The sequence below is a fragment of the Tympanuchus pallidicinctus genome, unplaced genomic scaffold, assembly GCF_026119805.1.
Source record: "Tympanuchus pallidicinctus isolate F22 unplaced genomic scaffold, pur_lepc_1.0 scaffold1, whole genome shotgun sequence".
NCBI lineage: Eukaryota > Metazoa > Chordata > Aves > Galliformes > Phasianidae > Tympanuchus > Tympanuchus pallidicinctus.
The window spans coordinates 90,241,630-90,261,132 of NW_026294618.1; the positions used below are offsets into that span (position 1 = coordinate 90,241,630).

The 19,503-nt window shown below is 37.8% G+C and overlaps 1 protein-coding gene across 1 annotated transcript in view; it reads left to right on the forward strand.

The window, feature by feature from the left end:
* Positions 1-13,850: 13,850 nt before the first annotated feature.
* The window catches only part of RRP15 (ribosomal RNA processing 15 homolog), a 30,501-nt gene continuing 24,848 nt past the window's right edge, over positions 13,851-19,503 (forward strand). The window contains exons 1-3 of the mRNA XM_052681546.1: positions 13,851-13,991; positions 16,996-17,270; positions 19,008-19,105. Of these exons, the coding sequence (XP_052537506.1) occupies positions 13,931-13,991; positions 16,996-17,270; positions 19,008-19,105 (434 nt within the window). The 5' untranslated portion in view covers positions 13,851-13,930. The remainder of the gene's footprint in view (positions 13,992-16,995; positions 17,271-19,007; positions 19,106-19,503) is intronic.

The following is a 19,503-nucleotide window of genomic DNA, read 5'->3' on the forward strand; positions in this document are numbered from 1 at the left end:
AGAGTGCTGTCATGGCCTGAGCTACAACAAATCTCACTGCTAGTTCCAAGTACAGAAGACAAGCACTGGTGTGGTATATAGCATGTAACATTTTTGGTAGAACTACAATAAAAACAAATATGATACAAAAGTATCATATTATTTAAGATTTCTTTTAATGAACCTGGACTGAATGTCACAATAATACATATGCAACACTTGTTTTCCCAAAGTCACCTGAATAAAAGAGCACCCATTTTACATGAACCTGGTCTTCAGTACCTGGTGGCCACAGCACCTTCTATGAGTTAAAGGAAGTACTGGAAAGACAACTTGGTCTGCCATCTTGGATCTACTTTATTTTAACCTAAAATTCCCTTTTTTCTTCTAATCAGCTGGAGAGTTTATACTGAAAATATTAGAGAAGTTTTAGGCTTTCTTTTAGTCATGTTTCACTTCATGTCACTTTTCCTAGAGCAGGTTGTCCAGGTCTGTGTCCTGCATGATTCTGACAGGAAATTTCCATAGCCCCTCTAGACAGCCTGTGCCAGTGTTCAACCACACTAAGGAAGTGCTTGCTTGTTAGGTAGTATTTCAAAATATTAGACATACATTGATCTGACTATTGCCTCATACAGAGAGATAAAGAAGAAAGTTAGTTGCCTTTGTGAAACCAGTATCTTAGGAGTGGCAAAGAAGTGATTACTTTTCTGCTGATAAACCATTCCTTGTCTTCAGTACAGCTACTCTGACAATCTCCATATAGGTTACATATTCTCAGTTGTAGTCTATTGTAGCTGCTGTTCAGCCCCATACACAAAATGCAATGGTACATTTTCATCATTGAAAATGCTTTGGCTGTAGTCATCTGTTGCAGAAGAGAAGCTTGATATGCCTAGTGAAAGGGCGTGCTTGCTTCACTGAGAAATAAGTAATGGAAAATATTGCTGTACTCCAAATGTTTATTTACCAGCAATTTTACTTCATTTTTTTAATAACTTCCCTCAGAAATGTACATATCTTTTGTGTGGGATTACTGCAAAAATTCTTAGTTTTACAAAACTAAGTAAAATCCTATTTGATCTAACACTTGCTATCTGCAAAGCACAAGAATTTTTCCTTTCCATATAAGAACTGTGGAATATTATTCCAAAAACACACAAATAAAGAAAAGTTATTGTTTCTCTGCACTCTTGCTGCCTTGTTCTCTTCCTCTCAAGGACAGAATCTTGGGGGTTTCATGTAATTTGTATGAAAATGTAATGCTTTCCAGTTCTTTCATTTATGTTATGCAAAGTCAGTATTCTCCTCTCCAGAATTTAAAGCATACCCAGTGAAACTTGACAGGTAAGGGAGGGAAGGTGGAGGAAGGTCTTAGAGGTCTGAGAAAGCGAATATAATTTACAATGCCTAAAACCATAAAATTTCATTAAATATGTAAAGCCAGCACAGCTACCAGGAGAGGAAACTAGGTAGGGCTGGCCCCGAGCACTGAGGATACACTTCTCAGAGACTCCCTGGTGTCCTTCAGTGGGAACAGGACTGCACAGTGGAAAGCTTTCCTAAGCTGTCTTAGTGGACATCCTGCATCTGGAATGCCACTCCATTTCCTCTCCCAATCTGTTGATAGCAAACAAATATATATGCAAATGTCACACTTCATTTGTCCCATCTGGACGTTGGTGTGAATGAGAAACCCTTATCCTCTTGCATGAGATGTAAAAACCATTCCTTTTCTCCATTGGAAAGTAGAAACAATCTTTTGCAGTTTCTCCCAGGAAATAATTAATCAACATGTGTTTTCAGCATATGCTCAAGGTACAATAAATGCAAGAGGAAACATTGCTCTCTGTCATGATCAGAAAAGCCTATAATCAGGCAAAATTTACTCTTGTCTGTCATTCTGAAATCCTTTCCTGAGTCCCCTCAGATCAATTTTGAAGAAACCATTAAAGTATGTTTAGGGAAGCATCAGATTTTTCCCCAAAAATGCCAGTTCCAAGCTTTCCCAGGCATATCATGCTCAGGCTGATGGGACCCATTTCTATAATCTCAGTAAGAGCAGAATATACTTAAAGACCCCAGGCACTCATACAGACACACAGGCAGCCAGACTATATACTTCATATCGTATGTGTAGTGATCAGCTAACATGAACTGATTCCAAAGATTTCAAAATGTTTGTTGATCTTTAAAAGGAGTGCTGAATGCATATGATTTACTGAGATACCTGAGATTATTGACAAGTGAGATATTTGAAATTCATCTTTATACTTTTAATTTCTTACTTAAGGAATTAAATTTCTTAGTTTTGGAGGTTAAATAAAAGTTTCATAGGCATGGTGTTCAGACTCTCACCTTTGCTATGGATCTAGAAAAACAAATGCTTAATAGAAGCACACCTGGTTCCCTGCAATTCTCTGAAATACAGGATGCGATTAAAGGGCTGTCACAAGTCTTACTGCAAGTGTAAAAAACTCTGGGGTTTTCCTTTGCATGCTTCATATTTAATCAATTTAAAACATGACAGTATTCCTAGAAAACCTTATTTCTCAGCATATGAAGGCCTGGTATTCAAACATTTTTGAGTGATAATTCAATAGGATTAAATTACACTCATGTGACAGCTGAACCTCTCTAATGAGGTACATTTCAGTAAACTGTTGACAGAACTGTCTGGAAGGCTTCTTTAATTTACCAACATGTAACAACATGGGAAAAGCATTAGTCAACTAGATGAAGATGAATAAGCACTGAGGTCTGGGAGCATTTTGCATTAACACATGACAACCTAAAAGTGTTTTTGTCACTTGCTCTATTTAGCCCAAGGCAGTCACTGAATAACTGGTACCTGTTAGTGTGATTGACTTACAAAAGCAACAGAAGGGATTAGATTTAAGAATTTCTGTATGGAAAACAAGCCAGAGAAATGTCTTCCTTTTTTCTTAAGAGATAACAGTTGTTTTGTGGAAAGATGTCTTACAGCTACAGTAAGGCTGAAAGAATTTTAAAATTGCTTCAAGTAGACTGCCAGACTGCCACATCTTTTGTTTTTTTTTTTTTCATTTCAGAAGGCTTTTTTAAAGCTTTTTTAGAACATCATTCCATATAAGTGTTGACTAGCAATAGTATATACAACAGTTCACTAGCCAGACAATCTAAGAGGAAGAGAGAAGGATGCAGAGACAGACTCCATAGCTTCCAGTAACACAAAACAACTCCTTACGTATATCAGATTTGGCATGTATAGTCATTAGCATTTTTAAATAGAAGCTGAGGGATGGTTAAGGAACTGATGGCATCATTAAATGGTAAAACTAAAATGCATACCAAAGTGCATGAAGACAAAGCAATGCCAGTAATTTTAAATGTGTGGTTTACTGTAGGTGTAAATTATCACAGGCAATTTTAAAGACATATTGAAAAGTGTCTTGCCTGTTGCATTCAACTGACCCGTTTGCTTCATTTTTTAAATTAGGAAACTTAAGTACTTGCAAATATCTTAAGCAAAAGACTACCCCAGCACTTACAGGAAGTGGTCTACTGAACGAAAAGTGTGTCTCTTGTAATCAGGTTGCATATTTAGTGAAGTGAAAGACAGTGTTTATTCTATTCCTCCTCAATATCACCCAATGCAATGCACATGGTCCTATATGAGATTTCTTCCCTAATAGGGACTGTATGCCCTGAAGTACTAAAACATTCCCTGGTGAAGGGGAGAAAAAAGACAATTGGACCAGAACACAAGTTTTCCAATGTAGTGGAAACAGAACAGTACATTAAATAAAACTACAGTTGAGAATTAATGGGAAACAGGATTTTTTGTTGGCTAACCAATGGAGAAAAATCAAAAGACTGTATTCACTTGGATGGGGATCAGACCTTGAAAAGGAACCGTAGCAGTCTTATTACATTGATTTACATGAAACATTGGGAAGGGAAGCAAAACAGAAATGTAAATTAATCTTGCCATGAGTAAACCTGATGAGATGAGGAAATACATATGCACAGAGTCTTTTAAAAATATCAGTCTTTGCCAGTTTGGATTTGTGCTACTTCATTGCTATGTGTGGTCTACCTATTACCCTAGGATTTTTCTATGGCACTACCTGAATACGCTGTTTCTTTTGCTGGTTCCTAATTCAAACAGGAATTAATCAGTCTAGTGTAATCCCAGTTTCTGTGATCACAGGATCAGGCATCATAGTTTCATTCAGAGTGAACAGGCTGGTGTTCTGAACAGGCCATACCTGTAATGAAAAGCCAAGAATTTAGAGTGTTCATAAAACTTTTGAAAATATAGAGAGAAATGCCTTGAATGAAAAATATCTGGAAGGAGGAACAAAGGAGGGAAAAGGTGGCTGTCATATACTTCTAAAATTGTTTCTGAAGACTCTTGCACCTTATAATCCCAGTGATAGCTTATTGAAAGCAGTCATGCCACAAAAACAGAGTAGAAAAATAGATGCATGCTGTGCTGATAATGCATCTTTCTTAACAGTTTGAGTCTCTGGGGCTAAGAAGGGCCGATGCATGACTTTGTCTCTCTTCCTTTTTTTTTTCTCTCTCTTAACTCAGATACAAGTGTATTTATCACATATCAAGCAGAAATCCCTTTTGTCACAGAAGGCTAACTCTTTCATAGTTTTACTATTTTCTGGAAAGAGGATTTACTTGTACAGCTTTCATTACTATAGTGCCAGCATAGCTCACAGTCATGATGCATTTATGCTCACAGAACTTTTTGAAGGAGGGATAGTGCTCTTACTGACCACGGAGGTTAGAGCACTCAAACTCACTAACTTGCTTAATACCACACAAATATATGCTCCAAAACAAGAGCTTTAATTCAGATCACCCACATTTTTCAATATGGAAAAATCAGCAACTCTTTTCAGACTAGCTTCTAAAAACACATACACCCCTTCTTAATTGTTTTTTACAGCTACCAAATGTCCACCAGATGACACCTTGAGCAATTCTCAGGACGATGTGATCAGGCATATTAATAAGTCTATTGATGGTTTTAACTAAGTTTCTTTCTGTTAATCTATTTTATTATCAATAGTTTCTAACTGTGGTGTAATCAGTGAGATTTAAGAGATTGGCATGCGTCAGTGTAGGGTAACTGTTGAGTCATGGCCTGAAACAGTGATTGAGCACCTGGGGAAAGGACCCTGTCAGCCCTGGGAGCACCAGGCAAAGGCAATTCACCAATGCAACCTCTTAGAATTCATGTAAGGGCTGACTGCCACTGGAGAAGGATCTTTTTCTGGAGATCCTTTCTCTGTAGACTTTTTCTCTGTAAGTCTAGATCTTTGGAGACAGGTGAGCAGTCTATTTTCCTTTCCTTTTAACACCTTTCTATTGCATTACTCCTTCCATTGTTATTATCAAGGGTAGGAGTATATCTTTAGCAATGATTTCTGCTGAATTTCAGGGTGAACTGTCAGAAATGCTGAGAAATTGTTTCTGAAGACACTGGCTGCATGCTGATTCATTAGTGGAAATTAGGTCAAATATCCCTCCTCTCTTCCATTTGGCTCCAGCTCCTCGAATCCAAGTTCCTGTTCTTATTTTCACTGATCTAGACCTATCTCCTGTGTTGAGCAATTTCCTCTTTGGGAAATGGCTCAGGTCCAAAGTTGCTCTTCAGAATATGTCTGTTTCTGTGTCTGTGCAGCACCAGAACAAGACCAGCAAGTACCACTCCTGAATAAATTATGGTCATCCTAACAAGTAGAGCATCCTACCCCCAAAGAGTCTGTGTTACTTATTTGTAGTAAATGGCCTTGATTTGTCCCGAGAGGAATAACCAGGGTAAGCAGAGCAAGGATATTATTCTACATTTTTTAGTTGCAAGAATAAAGCATACCCCAAGCTCTCACTTTGTTCTTCAGGGTCAGAAAGCTGACAATTCCAGGTCTACTGCTCCTATTGGCTACAAGATCTGCCTGCCAAAAGTTGACTTACATCTTGTCATGACAAATTGCTTAATTACTAGTTTGGCAATGTGTAACACTTTGTATTTGCTATTATCATCAAAGCAGAAGAAAACGAAAAATACATCCATTACCCTGAGAAAAAAGTCTACTGTTACCATAAATTTCTGATAAAGAAATGAAGTAGGTTCAAGTTTAATCACACCAGCAGTAAATCAAATATCAAATTTAAAACAACGAATTACAAAAAGCCTCCTCACAGTCACTTAGCATTGATAAATTAGTAATGTAATATTAAATTATTCATATCTTTTTTTTTTTTTTCCTTAGGACTATAATGATATACTGTACACAGCACTGATAATTTACTTAGGCTGAGTCCATTCATTTAATTATGCTGCTAAACTTGGTAGGCCAATTGGTCATCATGAGAGTTTCCAGGCAAGCTAATCACAAATATATAGAACATGTCCCTTATTGTCCCCAGCGGCTAAGTGCTAAAATGCTATTTAGTGCTCAGAAGGTTAATGTCCTGCTTATGTAAATTGTCCAATTTAACATTCAGCAGCAGTATCATAAATTCTGGCTCCAGGATTTCATTAAACGTATGTTCAAACTAGTTGACCTTAAAGGTTAACAAGCACAAGTTAAACAGGACAATTATTTAACTCGCTTCTTATCAAGAGACTGAAGCGTTCTAGCCATTTAATAGTTATGCATACTTCACAATTAGAATTCTTAAAAGGTCTCTGATAAAGCGGCAGGTCATGAATTTTCATAAGGATGTCAGATAATAACTATTTATCTGCACTTGTTTTTCTTTCTTATAAACTTAAACTTTGATCTTAACATTCAATTACAAATGATTCCACCGAGAAAGACTAGGTGACTCAAGGAGCTTGTCTTCACATTAATTTGAATGTAAATCAAGCTTTAAAAACATTGCATCCATACTGTCTCCTACAGAAATTAATTTAGAAGTTAGAGACCTACTCTTTATGAAAACAAAAAAAAACAAAAAAAAAACCAAAACACTTTGGCCTTTCAGCATTGGTCAGCTGAAAAGCATCAAATACCAAATGATTACACAAGGCTAATCATTGCATTCTTTATGCAAATTATAGGAAAAATGTCTCCTTATTCATTATAAAAAAATTTGTACTATCACCTTGTCTTTTGATATGTTAACCAAAGATGAAGACAGATTATCCAAGACTATTTTCTTATTTCTCAGAAGGATTTTACAGAGGTTTCTGTGAAGTATGAAAAATGGCAGCTCTGAGGGGTGGCCACTAATGCCACTGCTACCTATGGCAGAAGTGATGCATTGAGAGCACTCCCTGTGCAGACGTTTTGCATCCCAAACTCACACTTCTGAGTGCAAGAGGACAGTCATATCTTCAGGAATACATTAGAACACTAAACATATACCAAAAGTCTCAGAGCTTACAGCTTACCATCCTCCAAGGAAGTTGTAAAAATATTTTCAAATCTCAGCTGTATGTGGTGATTATATTACTCAGATAAAATAGTAACAAGTCATTTAATATACTTAATTGTTGCAATTTCCATAGTATTTTAAAGAAAGAAAGAAAGAAAAAAAACAAACACAGGAGAGAAATCATGTTACTATACAAGAGAAAAATTCTTTTCCTTTTAGAGCATGATTACACATACACCCACCTCATAGTGTCATTTTTGTTCAAGGCAAAACTTTTCGCCTGAGAATGCTTTTTGCAAAATAGGACCTTTGGATGCTTTGGAGCTAAGATCTAATTTTATTTATTTATTTATTTGTAATAATAACTAGAACAAAGACATGTCCGATGGTGTAGGCCCATGAAGATAGGAAGCTGGCAGCAAATATTTCAATATTTTATTTCAAAAAATGTCCTATTCTACCAGGGACCAGAGTACTAAAGATCTTGGCAGTCAGGACATACTAGGAATGCAGTTACGTCATGTTAGCCTTGAGGGGAAGAGACTAATTGCTGCTACTTGCAGTACATTTAGACAGCTGTAGAAGTATAGTATGATAGTTATGTGTAAGAGGAAGATTACTTTGGTTCATCAGAGTTTTGTTTCCTAAAAGCATTGTAATTAAATGATGAAAAAGGAGATGATGAATATTCATTCAACATCTTAAAGGTTATTGAAGGTCTTGAAGAAAGAAAATAGTTTCTTAACATACTGAATGTGACAGCACTTGATGACCTCATGTGTTGCTCCTTTTCTAAACTTCATTTTTAGAATTCTGGCTTCAAATTCTTCCTGAAAGAGGATATAAATAAAGCTGAATAGCTAATGGACTAAAAATACTTATGGTCAGGTTTTCATAATGAAGATTATTAATGTCTTCCTCTGCACATGCACTGGCATATAGTGTAATATTCATTTCTAAAGTAAAATTTAGAGCCCTATTTGCAATTAAAAAAGAAAAAGGAAAGAAAGAAAGATTCCATTATATAGATACATGCAATGGATTTCTAATAAAGATAAACAAACTTTTTCTTCTTAAGGCAGAAAGAGTTACTATAGAGCTTCATTGGGAACTCACACCTGTATGTGAGTTTTACATTCATGTTCTTAGACAGACATGGTTATGTATCCTTTATTGTTGGCAGTGGTGCGCAAACCATGGATCTGGTTTTAAGCCCTAATTCACACACATCTTTCTTTGGCTTTTCCTGAAACTGTAAACCTTCATACCTGAGAAGTCAGATAGAGATATTAAATGCTATTTGCACACAATGCACCCATAAATAAATAAAAATAAAAATGTACACCCTTCTGCCAAGGTTCTAACTTTCTCCCAGTTTTTCCTCCTTTTTATCCTTAAGGGGTAGTAATAACAGGTTTAAATTTAGAAATGAAGACATGACCTGAAAAAAAAAAATCTCTACACAAAATGCAGCTGCCTGTTTATTAATACAGATCACCACAAACACTCCAAACTGACTCTTCACAAATCCCAGACTAGCTACAAATTTTTGTCCTGATACTGAAAGCTAAGCTTCTTTTCTTTCTGCCATCCTGGCACCTCCTAGCAGCTGCTCTCCTGCTGAACAAATAAAGAGCCTGTTGGCAGGAAAACTAGCACTCAAAACCAAAACAAAAGTAACTACAAGAAGCAGTTTCTGTGATTTTTGCTCCTTTCAATAATTTCTCTCAAGCCCAATCCAAATGTCCACTCACTGAAACAGTGAACAGTACTAAATAATAATAATAATAATAATAATAAATCAGCTTCTCTACAGATTGAAATGAAGACCTGTAAGGTTAACCTTTTCTCAAAAGCTTTGTAAATAACAAAGCAATAAATCTGGAGCAAAACCATAGGCAAATGACCTGAAGTCCTTGCTAACATGTACTTGCAACCCAGAGACGCCTGTGTTTTCGGGTGGGTGGCTCCAAAGAGGGTGACTTAAGAGGGTTCTTAAAAAAGTTTTGGACATAAGATTCTTGATAGACCTCACCTTGTATAAGTAAGTTTTTACTATGGTTAGGACTAAGTTCTCATTCAGCTGAAGGAGAATTAGCTGGATTCATTGATTTACGGAGTTTTATGTTGTGAGGAGAAAGAAGCCCAGGAGGAGGAATTGATTTTTATAAGTGCATTACTTTGTAGCAATATATCTGAATACAAGGTTTCATTTTATATGCTCTTTTGATCTTGCTACTAGCAAAGTTCAGGTTGCTAAAAACTACTATTGCTTGAGTATGACACAGACCAGCTGTAAACAAATTCCTGTTGTGCTTCAACTGCAACTAGAAAACAGGACCATTTAAAAGATGTTCTGATACAACAGTTGTGCCTTTTTATCAGCATCCAGGTGCAACAAGCAAATCTCAATTACAGCTCACATGCTTGCAATCTCATGAATTTAGGCTGCATCTAAGTAGTTAAGCACATGCTTAGAACATTTCTATCTCACAAGCACTAACAGAGAGATTTCATGTGCTAAGATTTCCTAAGAGTCTTAGAGTCACACTGAAGCTTTTTGAAGTGAGATTTTTTATGAATATTCTCTGAAGTATGATAACTCACACAATTGGATGTTAGTGAACATAGAAGTACCAAAGCTTGATATTAAATGAGGTGTAAAAGCAGATGCAGTTCCTGATCTTGTGCAAACAAGCTTGAAAGTAAATGTTAAGTCTAGTTAAAAAATAGAACTTCCTTGTCTTATTGTTGAATATATTAAAAATCCAAGCTAGTTTATTGTGAAGTCTTTCTTTAGCTTTTACATCATCATACAAGGATGTTATCTCATCATCCTATAACATAGTTTTTGCTTTGTAGCTACTATACTGTTTTTGGCTAACCCTTCTACATCTGTATTTAATAATGACTTTTATAGTCAGTGTGAAATCACCTGGCTTTAGGGAGACTGTCATAATTGTTAACAGGGCAGATTCAGGATGATTTTATTGTTTGAGATAATTAGGCATAGCTTAAGAAGATTGAAGAAACAAATAACCTTCTTTAGTACAAACGTATATAAACCTCCATTAGACAATTCTGTAATAATAAATGCCTCAACTTGCAGATAATCACCCTAGAGCATTATTATTATTATTATTTTCTGCAGTCTATTACTTTATAACTGGCGAGACATTCGTATTGACAGAATTTATAGGAGCTGTCACTGCGGAATCTGCAATGAATACAAACTGTCTATTTTGGCACTTTTTTTTTTACTACTGAACACTTCTATTTTGATTTGGATATCTTGCTACTATGTACAGGTTCAAGCCATAGTCTTCTCTGTGATTTCCAAAGAGCAGGGGACAACTTTCTAGGCTTACTGAAGTTTGTTTTTTTTCTTCTCTACTCACTCATGAAAATTCTTTAAAATGATCAGATGATGAATATGGTTAAGTATAATTGTAATTAAAAAAAAAAAAAAAAAAAGCGCCTCATTAAAGATTTGGAAAAAAATATTGACTGCTTTCGTTTGGTCTCCAATCTGCCCTGCTTTATGAGTGCTTAAACATTTAAAATCTACTGAGGACATGAAAGCACATTTTGAGAGATGAGTTCTTTTACTTACATGTTTCTTGGAACTCCAGCTAACTCCTGTGATTCAAATGGAGAAAATCTGGCATGAATTTCTAAAAGTCCAGTTACCAGTCCATGTCTCTAAAAAGTCGCTAGCATAATTCATTCCTATAAAATACAGAAACAAGAATGGTTGTGCAGCCTGAAGAAGTTAATGGAACTAACAAAGATAAAACAAAGAAGAATTTAAGACTTAGCTGCCAGGTACATTGAATTCTTTTATCTCTCTCCCGTTTCCTCATACAAATGTAGAAGAAAATAATTGCTCATCAACATGATGAACACACACATCTTTTAAACTAGAGAGTTGTATTTCAAATGGCATCGTGGTTTTGGTTGAAACCTAATATAAAAAAATCTCTACATATAAAATGTTGAATATCAAAAATAGCTGCAAATTTAAGCACCTAAAAGTTGGGAAAACACAAATTTTAGATTACCAAGCATTTTTCCTGGCATTCCGTGCACTGTGATAACCTGCCACATTCAACAGGCAAGTATTCACTCTTTCTGTGTGGCATCATTTTTCAGGCCATGTTTCTCAGTCCCAAAACCCTTTTCTGTGTACTGTATGGTCTTCATCACTTATGAGGATAACAGTTGTTCAAATAGTTGTAAAATACATATTTATGTTTCCAAATGTAGGTATAAATGTTTTTAAATGCTGTGTTTATCTTTGTGTCTTTTTCTCCTTTCTAACACATTAAAATTTACTTTGCTGTGTGGCTATAAGGCTTGGGGTCCAAATAAATACCCAGTGGCTTGAATTTGCTGGATTATAGTTTCATGAGACAAAATATTTGCAAAGATCATGTAGTATTTAATTACGACTTATTAAATATCAATTTGTGGCTTTACTGAAAATGAGATTAGAACAGTGATTATCATGTGACAGAACAGTTTCTGTGATTTACTCATGGACTGCTCTTCTTTCTTCATCTATAAATACCCTGAAGAACTGGGGGGAACACATGGCACCAGCTAACCAAAGAAATGGAAATGAGAATAAACATGTTTTAATCCTGGTGCACTGGAGTGCTTTATTATGCTCATCTTCTACTTGGAGTTATTGATCTCTTTTAGAGCAGCAACCAGGCTGTGAATATGACCTATGAAAGTGGCAAAGATTTTAAACTTTATTACATTGACTTGGAGTTCAGCCTTCATTGGAACTGAAAGGACAATTGTTCTGGGGATATGTGTGATTCAAGGCAATTTATTCATAAAGCAAAGAGGAAGAGAGTAGTAGCAGTCACTGGGGAAAGTCACAAAGGAAAACAAATCAGAAACACTGAAACATTCCATCTAGATAAGGCCACAATTCATGGGAAGTTCAGGATAATGCCACAAACCTACGAAAAATGTGAAAACGCTCAGTTCTCCTAGATGCCAGTAACAATTCCTAGCACAGAAAGAAGGGGTAATAGGATTATTTAAAAATGATCATAATGCTATTTTTGTTTTTGGTCTATTCTTTTAAAAATTAAGCATGAAGATTTTGATCCAAAGGCCAATGGAAGCAGCAAGTCTCTGCATTTAGTTCCGCAACTTTGGATTGATATAAAGTGAAAAGCACTGCTCTTGTTGAAAGCTCCCAACACTACTGTGAGGTCATGGATACTACATACATTGTGTGTTTAGAGAGGAAGTCCATGTATCCACACATCTTTCTTCATTTATTCATTCTCTTTGGAATATAGTTTTCTGAGGAGTCTGAGAAAATCAGTTAATTCATTACTGAATTGTGCACTGAATTTTGATTTGCATACATTTACATCTTAATTTCATCCCTTCTCTAAAGTTCTGACTCTTATTAGAGCCCCAAATTAGAGTTTGGAAGCAGTATAAGTGCATGGAAAGAAGTGTTGGTTTGCCTGCAGAGCTGTGTTATTATTTGTTAATTACCGAAAAATAAAATACTGAGTTCTTAGATATGAGTCATGCACTGAAAAGAATGGGATTTATGGCCACAAGGGTCTTTTTCTGTAACTGTTGGTGCTGGTTCATCACTTTCCAAGAGCTTCAACAAACTGTTCAACAAATCTCTCCAGCTAGCTCAGCAGCTCCAAAGGAAACAATATCGAAGGAAAGCATTAGACTGGCACTAAAACAGAGAAACAGCAAGCTCTAAAAGTCCCCCATATTTTAACATGACTCTCACAACTCCTCTGAGGTAAATAAGAATTTACAAAGCTCACATCTGTGGCCCACAAACCACTTCTCTATGAAAAAAAAAATTCTTTCCAAATTTCTTAGCTTTCTCAGGACTTCATGAATATCAGTGAAGCCAGGGATTTTTTTCTGGACTGGAAAGATTTCTTAGGCTGGTTGTATCCCCAACAACCCTCAGATCACAATTTCAATCCAGAAAAACATTCAGTCCAGTATGATAGGAGACAATGACAGCCACTTGAAATTAGATTTGGCAACGAACTTGCTGACAAATGCTTTTGGATAATGCCTGTGGAGAGAAGTATGCTATCAAAGATGTGACATGTTAACTTAGTCTGAGCAAAGAAGGTGCAGACCCATCATTTATAGAAATTCATTGCAAATCTGAAGATTTTGACATTCTTCCAAGACAAAGATACTACCAAGAGTAAGATATGTTCAATAAAATATATGTGCTACAGAATGAGAACGATAATTGACATTCTTTAAGAGCTTTTTGTCTGTCTAGTTTAATAACCTCCTCCTATCAGTGTCCCTTCTGATGCCCTGCCCAAGACGGCTGAATTACAGTCTCGGCTTTCTTTATTTTTATTTCTGTAGCATGTTGAGTGAAAACAAACAAGCAAACAAAAAGAACCAACGACAACACGTCCAGCTGTGCTGGAAGCCTTGCACAGGACGCCCCAACCCGGCCCGGAACCTCCGTCGGACGGAACGGAGGTTGGCGGCGAGGGAGTCGGACCGGAAGGTGCTCAACGGACGCGGTGGAGGGAAGATGGCGGCCGCCGTGGAGAGCTCACGAGGGCAGGAGGCAACGGGCGAGGAGGCGGCCAGCGGTAACCGGGGGGTAGCGGTAACGGGGGGGCGTTCCTCTCCCTTGGTCCCTTCCCTGGGTTGTCACCGTCCCCTCCCTCTTCCTCTTGCAGTCTGCCGGCGGGATACCACAAGCCTGAGCACCCCTCAGAGGTGTTCGTATGGCCGACGGTGCCTGCTGCCTCCTTAGCTGCTGTTGGGTTCCCCCGGCTTCTCCCGCTGAACAAGCCGGCAAGCCGCTTCTGACAGGGGCCCAGGCAACTAATTTTGGCTGCTGCTGCTGTGTGTGTGTGTGTGTGTGTGTGTGTGTGTGTGTGTGTGTGTTTTTAGTGCGTCTGGCTGTGTGGGGGAGGGGGAGGGGGGGCATTCAGCGCTGAATCTAAGGGGAGGTGGGGGATGGTTTGGTGATCGAGCTTCCAGAACTTCTGTCAGAGAGATGATGGATGTTCCTAAATGTACGTGCCTACACCTAGTTCGCTGAGCAGACACAGATGAAGGAAACATGGAGATGTTCAGAGCTGGGGCTGGAGAAGGGAGGGCTCTGTGGAGATCTGAGTGGCCTTTCAGTATCTAAAGGGGGACTGTCAGAAAGGAGGGGACAGGCTGGTTAGCAGGGTCTGTTGCGATAAGACATGGGGAAATGGTTTCAGGCTAAAAGAGGGGAGATACTCAGATTGAGTATAACGAAGAAAGTGTTTACAATCGGGGTGGTGAGGCACTGACACTGGTTGCTCAGACAGGAGGTGGATGCCCTGTCCCTGGAGGTTCTGAAGTCAGGCTGGGCAGGGCTCTGAGCAGCCTATCTCTTGTAGGTGTTGCTGATCATTGCAGGGGAAATAGACTAAATAGCTTTTAAGGGTTTCTTCTGACTCAAATATGTTTATTCCCACCCTTTAAAGAGGTCTTTTTATATGGAAATTTTATTAGACTTGAATCACTCTAATTTAGTACAGAGCTCCAAGTACTAGTTCTGATGGAATTAATACAATTCACATTACTTTGAGATACCTCTGCTTTAACTGATGCCATTGACACATTCTCATATGTTCAAAACTAGCAGTGCTGGCTAACTGCTGAAGCCTCAGTCATTCACCTTTCTGTAATTGTTGAAAGTGCTGATTGCCTTGCATAATGATTTTTGGTATTATCTAACTTTATTCTCTTAGTTTATTCGGAGAGGTTTTGTATAGGAGAAAATGAATGTGTGGTGTTGCAGGTTTTTCTGTTTATTTTTGGCTATTTTTTAAGCCTATTTTTTTAATAGCAGAGTAATGAATTAGTCTTGCTATGGAGTGTATCATTATTGAATAGATAGGATGGATTAAAAACAGATGTCATTAATAGCTGTTCCCGTTATTCTATGGAAATCATCTTGTTAAGCAGCTCCTGACTTCATTCTCATAACAACTTGGTTGCTAAAGAAATGAAGGAATGTAGTAATGCTTACAAAGTTGAAACACTTGATCTGATGGAACAAAACTTCTGCAAATTTTGAAATACTTTTCCTGATATAGCATGAGAGGGGTTGATGGATGAAAGGCAGTGAGCTGCATGTTAAGTGGATGAGCAGCAGTCAGTCATTCAGAACCATTGGGGACTGTCTCTTTGCAGATGGGACTGCAGGGGAGTCAGAAACCAGCTTTGTTTTACCAATCACTTGGTGGACTTCAAAGCCTTGTAAGCGATATGTTATATGTGTAATCTGAAGCTTCTGAGTGGCACAAGTATCAATGGAACAGGAATGAATTGTCACAGGACACTACTTGCCCGTGCTGCACAGTTACCTGAAAAAATAGAGTGAAATAATGAGACATTTTAGTACACCCTAAGCTTGCAGCTAGTTTCATTCTGGTTAATCATTCTCTCTGTTAAAGTCTTTATTTGACTGACTGATCAAGCTAATGAAAGTAGCAGAATACACTTTATGTGTGTTTGGTTTGCTGTTAAATTGACTTTTTTTCCCTCTCTCGCAATTACTTGATTCCAGACTTGAGTATTTTAACTCCAGTTCCTGCTTTTGTTTTGAATAGGGGATGGGGTAAGAAGAGAAAAGCTCATTTACTTTTGAGGTACCTGACAAGTCTTTTGTTTCTGTTTCACAGAGCGGAAACCATGCTTTGCTAATTCTTTTTCTGGACTAGTGTTTTTTTCCTGAAGCATACGTTTTCTTCATGTATGATATGCTCCCCTATGCTCCCAATTTAATCTGTGTACATGCATTTAAACACTAGATGTCACTGTTGCAGTTTGTATAGAAGTATATGTAGCCATATAAACATAAATATGGCATAAATATAAATATAAACATAAAAATGGCGAGGCCAGACTGTTTTCAGTGGTGAGTGGAGACAGGACAAGGGGAAACGGCTGGAAACTGCAGCATAGGAAGTTCTGCACAAACATGCGCAAGAACTTCTTTACAGTGAGGGGACGGAGCACTGGAACAGGCTGCCCAGGGAGGTGGTGGAGTCTCCTTCTCTGGAGATGTTCCAGACCTGCCTGGATGCCTACCTGTGCGACCTGCTGTAGGGAACCTGCTTTGGCAGGGGGGTTGGACTCGATGATCTCTGGAGGTCCCTTCCAACCCCTACAATTCTGTGATTCTGTGAAATATATGTGCGTGTGTGTGTATATACATACAATCAATAATTTCTTTTAACTGGAACATACCTTTTTTTCCCTCAAATTTAACAGTCCTAGTCATAACAATTTTCATTAATATAGTAATAATTTCCAGGGCTATCTTCTCCCTTCTACCCAACCTCTTAAAATACTGTAAAACATTGCTGAGAGTAGAAAGCCCTTGCACTGTATACTTTCTAACAAAGTGTAACTTTCTAATAAATTCATAATGGTGGTTTCATGTCTGCTTGAGCAATATCTTGAAGAATTAATTGTAAAAGCAAGGAGTGTATGGTCCTGAGCTCTAATAATGTTTGCATTTAGAACAAATTCAACTTGAGATGAGTCCTTACTGGAGGCAGAAATCTTGATACTTTTTTTTTTTTTTTTTCTTTTTCCCCCTAGATTCTGAGATAAGCTCAGGACTTCCAGATGACAGCTTCTCTTCTGGGGATGAAGCCTTGGATGGAGATGATGAGGATGAAGCGACAGTTGGTGGGCATGTGGCTGAAGAGACAGCAAATTCCAAAGCTGGTCCAGGTTCAGGCTGGGCAGATGCCATGGCAAAAGTACTCAACAAAAAGATACCACAGAATAAGTCCATCATCTTGGCCAAGAATAAAAAACTGGAGAAGGAGAGAGAAAAGGAGAAACAGGAAAGACTGGAGAAGAGGAGGAAGGTGAGAAAAAGGCTCAGCGTTTCATTGTACTGTCACAGTCAGATAGGGATGTGGGCAAGGTCACCCAAACAGGGATTTTGAAGAGCAAGGGCCTCGAGGTTGAGACTGGTGTAATCCATAATGTGCTTTTGATTTTGTTTGCTCCTTTTGGTTTTCCATGGTAGATGGTATGATGGTATCTATGCTCTAAATTATTTCTAATTCTGAAAATGATACAAAGAAAACAAAGCTGCAGTGGTTTTTTGTGACTTTTTTTTTTTTTTTTTGTGAAATTTTAATTCCACGCTGTAATTGATTCACCTTCAGGCTAAAAATTTATTAATACTTCTAATATTTCATCTTGCTAGTTCTGTTTAAGTAGGTTAATCAAATTTCTGCTGATAGTCTGGGACATACAGTGGTTAGGCTGCAGCCTGCCCCTTTAATAGAGCTCTGGAAAGATAGCTCCTCAATTCTAGCTGTCCTAAATACTTGTTCTCACCCAATAAATCTGGAAGTACTGTGAAGCAGAGGTGAGCTGCAGGTCTCTAAGCTGACTAGTTCACCTTAGAAAAACTTCAGGTCAGTCTGGCTTTTCTTAATTTCTTGCTGATGTAAGCTAGAACATGGCAGGTCTTTTGATCAAAGGTCAAAACATGGTCATAAACTTGTGAGTTCGTAGTAGTCTGCCTGAAATTATAAAGATAAGGGCTCTGAAATTCCGTGAAAAGCTTGTGTAAAACACACTTAGTGAAATACCATCAGATCTAAGAACACTGTTAGATTGTTACAAGTTGGGGAAAATGTATTCTTAAATCATTCCTGATGGAGGTGTTGGGGAAGTATAGTATTCTACTATTGGACTTATGGTCCTTGATCACTTGATCAATTTTGGATTCGAAACAGGGAACTTCAGAAAAGACAAAAATTGGTGTTGTACATGACAGTTGGAGAGTCATGGAAGGGTTGTGGAATGGCTTGGGTTTGAAGGGACCTCAAAGATCATCTAGTTACAGTCCCCTGCTGTGAACAGGGTTGCCAGCAGTTAGATCAGACTGTTTAGGAACCCTTCAACCCTGACCTTGAGTGCCTCCAGGGATGGGACATCAACAGCTTCTCTAGGCACCTGTGCCAGAGCCTCATTGCCCTCTGGGTGAAAGAATTCTTATTAATATCTAATTTAAAGCTTCCCTCTTTCAGTATAAATCCACTCCCCTTTGTCCCATTTCAGTTATCCTCTGAGCATTTGGTACTCTCTTATGCTTGAGTTCTGCTTATTGCAGTCTTTGCTGTGAATCACTGTCAATCATAAACCTGCTTTGTGATTAATTCAGTAGGGGAAGTCAAATTCCTGAGACTCAAAATATATTATGCTTGTCTTGATGTGCCGACAAACTTATTATTTATAGATTTATCTGTGATGGGCTTGAGGAGTTGGAAACTGTTCTTGAATAGTTTCTTTGCCTGTAACTGTCAGTGTGAAAGCACTTGTGTTTTGCTAGATCCCTTTTGCTTGTCTCAACCAGAAACTTTCTGTTGTAGAAGGGAAATGGCTGTGATTTTATTGGGGCCCCATTGTTTTCAGCCTGAGGGACTTGCCTTAGATCTGTTGTCCCGTGCTGGAGCTGCTCTTACCATCAACCAAACAGAGCTTTTGTTGATTTATCTTTTTTTGGACATCTTAGTGCATGTTGTTAGAGTATGCTGCATTCTCAAATGGCCCGTGCCACTTACTTCATGTAATAATATTTATAACAGCTTGATAAAAAGCGGGAGTGGGAAATGATGTGCCGAGTGAAGCCAGATGTTGTCAAAGACAGAGACAGAGAGAGAAATCTTCAGAGAATTGCAACAAGGTAAGAGGTTTTTTTTGAAACCTTTATTTAAATATATGTATATCTTAAAGGAAGGAAAAGGGGAAGAAAAGGCCTGTGCAGGTAATCTGTTTCCAATCAGATTGAGCTCCTATGAAGTGACTAGCAGGAGCCAAGTGATTTATATGCAGATCTGTGTTTTACAGTGTCAAGTTCAACAAAAGATTTTAGAGGGTTTCTGAAAGCATAAAAATTTAGACAATAATGTAATGTTTGCCTAACAGAAGTGCTTTGTTAGACTCCCTTATTTTGTTAATTTAATGCTTTGAAAATATGGAACAGTTGTTTCTGCTGTTCTCTTTTTTCCTTCTCCGCAGAGAATTCACCAGATCCATGGCTGCTAAATACAGTTGCCTGATTTGCATTATTGTAGTGGTGCT